The sequence below is a fragment of the Cinclus cinclus genome, chromosome 4 (assembly GCF_963662255.1).
Source record: "Cinclus cinclus chromosome 4, bCinCin1.1, whole genome shotgun sequence".
NCBI lineage: Eukaryota > Metazoa > Chordata > Aves > Passeriformes > Cinclidae > Cinclus > Cinclus cinclus.
The window spans coordinates 7,463,730-7,471,362 of record NC_085049.1 but is presented as its reverse complement, the minus strand read 5'-3'; the positions used below and the strand labels follow the sequence as shown (position 1 = coordinate 7,471,362).

Sequence of the window (7,633 nt, the reverse complement as noted above, 5' to 3'; positions counted from 1 at the left end):
CAGAAACTGCTCTTGTTCTGCTGGTACCAAATTCCTCCTCTTCCCTGGTCCCACTAAAGAATTTTATCTCAGATGTGGTGATGTGGAGGAAGTTACTGCATCTTTGGGTGGCATAGGGAGTTGTGCAGGTCACTTAATTTGCAGCTGCTCTGTCACCTATTTTCCTTGTAAGTTTGGATGCTTCACATCTTTAGGGAGGTGAGATATTTGGAATTTTAAAACTGTTATGTGCTATGCACAGAGTTGTAAGTCATCGGAGGGATTCCTTCTAAAAATGATAGGTTTTGTGTCTTTTTCTTCTCCTCAGCTTTACAATGAAGAAATTCTTGATCTGTTTGATACCACACGTGATATTGATGCAAAGAATAAAAAATCAAATATTAAAATACATGAAGATTCAGCAGGAGGAATTTATACAGTGGGCGTTACAACCCGAACTGTGAATGGAGAATCTGAGGTGATAATTGGAAATAAATTACACTGTAACATGCCAATTAAGTTTCTAAAAATGTCTGTATGCTTTGATGAACCGTTAAAAATAGAGGTCATGCTAGCTAATGCCTATCTTCTGGGCAATTTGAATGTAAAAGCTAGCTAAAAATTTTATTTTCTTAATTCTTTGTAGCCTTAAATCTGATATGTTTGGTACTAAGTGCGTGTCATTTTCATTTAAAGCTAGGAATGGGCTTTTGTTCATAATATTATAGTTCTGCTGGGAGAGTTTTAGCATATGTATAAATCTGATCTTCCAAATCTTCTGTATGTTATTTTTTCTTTAAGGGGAGAGGTTTGCGTTATGGCTGATATGAAATAAATTGTTATTCATGTACACTGCAAATCTGAATACAAATGTTATCACACTCTTTTTTTGTTTTGTTTTGTTTTTTTTTTTACTAAAAGTACAAAAATAATACATTTTTTGCCACAGGAAAATGAAGATAGCTATGTTACTACTCGGGTACAGTAGAGAGAGGAATACAAAGATTTAAGTATTTTCTTATAGAACTTGCAAAAAATACCTTTTGTTTATTTAAGGATCTTAAGTATTAAAGTTTTTATTTTTTTGTTTTTGCTTTTTTTTAAATATAGGAACGTAATTCATAGCAAAGAGAGAAATTTTAGTCACATATCCATAACAGTAAATGTTACAGGAACATTTTTCCTCTGATCAGCAAGGGATACAATGTACTTGTTGCCTGTTTTCTAGATGATGCAGTGCTTGAAGCTGGGAGCTCTGTCTCGAACCACTGCCAGCACTCAGATGAACGTTCAGAGCTCGCGCTCACACGCGATCTTCACTATACACTTGTGTCAGACCAGGGTCTGCCCCGCATTTAACGCTGTACGTATTTTTGCTGTTGGTAAACATCTCTTTAATAGACATGTTTCAAAATGGGAATAGTTTTTGGCAGCTGCTGCTGTTTGAGTTGCACTTAGTAAGGATGCTGTAGTCATCATAATGCTTGATGAATTTGCTAAGCGCTATAATAATTTAATTTAATCTGTGCATATGTAACCATCCTCTAGCCAGAGGCAACCATAAACTGCAGACTCTTACAGGAACCTACCTATTCTCCTCTAGCGTTTTCTTCAGTATTTTGTTGCGACATATAAAAGTGCGAAGGTTAAAATGTAATTTGTCATTAATTGAGAAGCATAATTAAGTCTCTTAGCAGTTAGTGAGTTTAAACTTGCAGTCAGCTAACTGAAACTATGTTTGGATATTTCAGACTAATTGTTGCTATCCAATAACATGCAAGTAGAAAAGCATTAAATTCTGAGGCTCAGTGTATTTATCTTAAATAGCTATATATTCAGGTGCAGGTATTTTGTTAAATTTATGCACCTGAAATTCAAACTACGAATGAACAGTTGTTAGTTGCTGTTGGGTGTATCTTGTAAAGGGGAGAGTTCTGAATAAATCCACGTTACTGAAAACTACAGTACCTTCAGGGGGGCTTCACTTGAATATTCTAAAGGTCTTTTGCATATAATTTTTAAATATTAAGTACTATCTGGATAGCATCCTACCCATAGAGATCACATTTTTAAGCATGTGGAACAGCAAATTGGACTTGCAGTGCTTTTGGGGGATTGCTTTTTTTTTTTTTTTTTTTAATACCACAAATAGTCGTTTATGGGCAAAATGAGTGATCCTTCCTGGTCCTTGGTGGTATGTAGACCTGCTTTATACACCTGGTAAAAACACTGCTTTATGTTTTCCATGCTGAAACTGTGGATTTGGTGGTGTGGTCAGCTCGGGAGGAATTGGCGTTGCACTCCAAGCCCACACAGAGCACCTCAGTTGCTGCACGGTGACACTGCTTGAAAATTTTTGTTGCAGTCTGTCTATTGAAGAGCAAGAAGTCATCTGGGATGCTGCTTCCTGCAGGCTGTTGGCACAGCAGTCCCCCTGTATTGGTGCACTTGCAGCCTTCCCTGCCTGCTGAACTGCCCCAGGGGACTGTTGCCTAGCTCTGCCTGTGTTTTCACAGAGGCGTGTGCTAGAGGAAAAGTGGCCATATTCTGCCTTATGTCACACTGTTCTGTTGCTGCTTTTCTTGGGAGATACGCACAAGATAATCTGACTGTGGAGCTGGGCATTTCTAAATCCTTAATTTGTTAAGACAACACCCTGTTCTTTCCCTGTGGCATTTAGGAGAGTAGAGGATAGACCTGACATTGTCCTCTGAACGCTCCTGGAATCTAAATTAATACAAGCTATTATTGGGTGGCCAGGAGAGATGTAGCTCAAGTTTCTGCAGACAACAGTTTTGGGAGACCTTTGTTACTAGGGCAACGCAGTTTCTCCCTCTCGGATGACAGCCTTGGCTGTGCCCCCTCCGTGTGCAGTGGCCCGTGCCCAGGGCTGGCAGGCAGCCAGGGCTGCAGTGCACAGACATGCTCCTGGTGCTCTTCACGCCATCCCTGCTTCTTGGAAGCTTCTGGATGTACACTTCACTTGCTAAATGAAGGAGAGTGGAAGGATGCATTAATCATGACTTTGAGGGCTGGGAATGAGAGTGTGGCCCCCAGAGTATAAACATCAAAATAACAGAAATAATGATTCCTGGTCTTGTGAAAATGGCACAGTTCCCGTTCTCTTCTATTACTGCTACAAAAGGATGCATGAAATATTTAACTACCATGAGAATAGTTTGGTCTGCAGAGACCTGCATTACCCCTTGCAGTAGTGAAAGGAGCTCTAGGCTAGCTGGCCAAGGACATAAAGGTCACTGCAGAATACCTGAGGGTCTGTGTTTGGGTTTTAAATTGTTTGCTTTATTTTTTTAAAAGTTTTTCTGGATCTTCTATGCTTAATGTGATTAGAAATTCCTAATAAAGCTTGTAGTTTGGGCTGTGAGAGCTTGTTATGAATCCAGTATACACTCAATATATGCTTATTATTTGACACCATGCCAAGTTAGCAGAAATTGCCCTGCAATGGGTATCTTACCAGTAAGACCAAGAACTAAGTGATTTACTTTTTTTTTCATGGTGTTACATTCATGATGATAAATCTAACTACATTCGGATTAAAATAAGTCTACAGCAAATGGTAGAACTAAACTTATTGACAGAAACAGCAAATGGTAGAACTAAACTTATTGACAGAAGTTTGGGATCGTCTAATGGAAAAGGATGATTTCCTCCTGTGCCAAATTTGGGATGTGATGTGGAAAGAGGCTGAGGCTGTGGTACCTTCTCCAGTGCAGTGTGTTCCTGGGCAGACTCCCTGCACTGATAGAGGTTTGCAGCAAGTGCCAGTCATTGCCTGGGGAAGGAAGGTGGAAGGGAGAAAGAAGCCTCTTCATTTTCCCTTGTTCCCTCTACTGTCCTTATTTTCTGGGGGAGTCAGAAATGCTAGTGGAATGCTGGCTGCTAGGAGAAATGGCTTCCAACAATAATTCCTAAAGTAGGTTGAAAAATCATCCCACAGGGGAGACTGATGATGGGGTTTAGAGAGGTATAAAATCAAAATATCTTTCAGCTATTTGGCAGGTTTATGAACTAGGTGGTTCTGGTGATTTTGTGGGGTAATAATGTAGTTGAAGTTTTCTTATTAAATGATTTTCCTTTGACAGTCGATTCAAGACTGCATTCTAGGAGAGATACAAACTTGTTGCTCACCTTACTGGAGATTTGCAAATTTTAGTAGATGTGTCTGCTCATGTCTTCATCAGGAAGCAATGGTAGCTCATACTTTATTTGTATTCACATGCATCTGGAACTGAGTCTTCAAGAATATTTTAGTACATATGATTAAAATGGAGATACTACGTTTCAAAATACTGTTATAAAAGAATGGATAAGGAGATGGTCATGGTAAAGACGTAGATTTGTAATTAATTGTTGATTGAACTTTGCAAATGTTTATGTGGAAGATCTCACCAAGCCTTGTGGGTTCTTCTTTGCTTCAGGATAATGCCACTGATAACAGGATGATATCTGAATCTTCCGAGATGAATGAATATGAAACTCTTACTGCCAAGTTTCATTTTGTTGATCTGGCGGGATCTGAAAGGTTAAAGCGAACGGGAGCTACAGGAGAAAGGGCAAAAGAAGGCATTTCCATCAACTGTGGACTAGTAAGACTGTACAACTATATAATATAATATTAAACAACCCCAGGCAAAACACTTAAATGTATAACTTGTAGATTAATTTTTTTTTTTGTCTGTGTAGTGGCTTGCTAAATAATTTTTTAATTAACTGTATTGAATGTTTACTTAACACAAAAATGCATTGAAAAGTAGAGCTGGTGATTATCAGTAGAGACTGTAGTTTCATGTCTTTGTTTTGTGCTACATGGCTATATGAAGCAACCCTTTTAAATAAGACACGAAAATACATGTCTGTTATGTATGTGAAAACATGTCTCATTTTTTCTGGGCTATTGTGCAGTACCAGTTTTCTGGGGTACTGTGCAGTTAGAGTTTTCTCAGTGATTCTTGTGCCATCATGACATTGGTTATTTTCTATAGTTGTTCTGGTTATTTTATAGGGAAGAGAAGGAATATTCAGTTCCATTTCATTATTGCCATAAGCACAAAGCCAGCAGGATTTGGGGGATCTAGATGACATAGCTGTGTCCTCAACAAAGAGCACATAAAGTGTGTGAAGGTGAAAGTCAGTGTGATGTAACTAATACAAGATCATAAAACTTTTATTTACCGTAAAGTCCAGCCCTAAGTTTTGTGAAACAGATTGAAAGTGCTTTTTAAATCCCTCAAAGCAAGCAGGTACAGCATGGGGTTTATGCAGTTCTCCATCTGCTGGTGGCAACTGCACCATTTCCAAATCAAGAACTTGCAGTACAGGGCGCCACCTAAAGCAAAATCCTTCGGTTGGACTGAAGTGTGTGCAGTTCCACACAAAAATAATTTCACAGCCAAATGTTTGTTTATAAACATGCATTAGACCCTTTTAGTAATGAAACTGGATAACCATGGACTACAAAACTGTAATTTCAAGTCTTAAATGCACAAATCATCATCAGACATGTTTTGCTTTGTAACTGTAGAGCTACTAAATTCTGGGGTTATTTATTTTCTTCATATAAATGTGCCATTTTTTATTCTAATTATAACATGAAGAAGATAGATTGATAAAATTCATTTGGAAGAAATTATAGCTACTATTAGAGATAGAGATCAACTTTAATTATCATCCAAAGCAAATGTTTGTTAGATGAAGTAGTACCAACTTTAGTTTGTGACTAACATGAGATACTAATGGACACTGCATATGAATTGTGCTAAGCACTTTAGCACTTCTAGGTAGCAGACTGTAAGTCACCTGTGCACTGTTGATAACACAAACATTTCTAAATGTAAAATACAGAAATCTTCAGAAATATTTTTATAGTAACTTTCATGGATATATTAATTTTCTTGCAATATGCTGACTCCAGTTTGTAGGTGTTTTAAAATAAAACCACACAGGAGCTGATTCTGACTCGTGTTATGTGATTTGGTGTTTTATAGCTGGCACTTGGCAATGTAATAAGTGCACTGGGAGATAAAAGTAAAAAGGCAACTCATGTACCATACAGAGATTCAAAGCTTACAAGGCTACTTCAAGACTCTCTTGGGGGAAACAGGTATGAAAATTGGAACATTTTATGTATTCCATTGTGAATGAGCACAAATGAGAACATAATCTGCAGAAAGTAAAATTAACATTAAATGACAATAAAAATCTTATTGGAGGAAGGTTGTGGAGATAAATTACCATGAAGATAATGCTGTCAATGGAATGAAAAGATTTTAAAGAGGATTTTTGCTTTGTTATTTTCAGTGCTATTGTTATTTTACTAGACATGAAGCTTCAGGTTACTTAGAAGTGACCATTTTCAGGCAAGTTCTTCCCATGAAAATGGCTGTAGATTGTAGATGGTACAAATGGGAGGTTTTGTTTACAGCATATTTAAAGCTTGAAGCTGTGATGAGTTTCTCCTGTAGCGGTTGTTTTGGTTGCTTTGTTTTTTAAATGTCAGTGAATCATCTGCTCTGCCATGCACAGGAGCTTGGAGTCAGTTTGCCACAGTCACATCCATCTTTTTAGAGATTATGTATCTCAGCCTATGATGCATCTGTTCAGTTACCTGATGTTGGATTGCAGCCTAATAAAAACAAAGTAATCTTTCACCAGGGTTGTTTGTATCAATCCATTTGTATACATTCTGCACGTACAGTGAAGGACAGCTTTGAACTCTGAAGGCTTTATATAAGGAAGCATTAACAAATTTGTTAAAACAATACAGATTTTGTATTTGTAATGCTAACATGTACAAATATAAGAGGGGTCACAGCTGAGTATATTTTAGTAAGGTAGTACTCTTGGTTTTTTTTTGTGATCCAATATGCCTGGCTCCTATGTTTAGGAGAGTCAGAAGTTTTTCTCACAAATGAGTAGGGAGAACTAGAAGAAAATTCTCAAACTTGCTATGTTCTTCAGAGAGATAACTTTATTAACAAGTTGAAGCACTGCAGTGGGAGGGAAAGGAGAGGCAGAAAAAACAAGTAAAATGAGGGCTAGATACTTTCAAGAGTGCAAAAGGGAGGAAGAAACCAGAATTGCAAAAACATGAGCAAAAATCAGACAGCATTAGCTCTTCTAAGCTCTTTCTGTAAATAAATGCAAAAAACACTTCATTAATTTGTTTTTGTCAAATGCACCAGCTAGCGAGCATGTTTTTTTCAAACAGATCTTCTAAAACTGGCCTTTTGTAGAAATACTACTTTGACTCTGAAGTATTTCTGCATCTCACAGCTCCGTGTCTCCCCATCCTGTCCCTGAGGAGCAATCACAGACTTTAGTGTGCAGTGGGGTTGGGGACATTCCCTCCCTGCCCCCTGGAGAGAATCACAAGGGTAGAAGGCAGGAAAGTCAGGGTTTGACATAAGGATGCTCCATTAGGTAAAGCAAAAGTTGCATATGCAAGCAAAGCCAAGGAAATAATTCACTTCCCATGGGCAGACAGCCCCAGGAAAGCAGGGCTCCATCATGCCTTATGGTGACTTGGGAAGACAAATGCTGTCACTTGGAATATCCCCTCTCCTCCTTGACATTGTCCCAGCTCAATGTGCTGAGCATGATTCCATAGGGGGTGGAATATCCCTTGGGTCAG

The 7,633-nt window shown here is 38.2% G+C and overlaps 1 protein-coding gene across 1 annotated transcript in view; it reads left to right on the top strand.

The window, feature by feature from the left end:
- Positions 1–409: 409 nt before the first annotated feature.
- Positions 410–7,633, top strand: part of KIF21A (kinesin family member 21A) — a 52,760-nt gene continuing 45,536 nt past the window's right edge. The window contains exons 1-3 of the mRNA XM_062490787.1: positions 410–1,342; positions 4,422–4,589; positions 5,988–6,103. Of these exons, the coding sequence (XP_062346771.1) occupies positions 1,208–1,342; positions 4,422–4,589; positions 5,988–6,103 (419 nt within the window). The 5' untranslated portion in view covers positions 410–1,207. The remainder of the gene's footprint in view (positions 1,343–4,421; positions 4,590–5,987; positions 6,104–7,633) is intronic.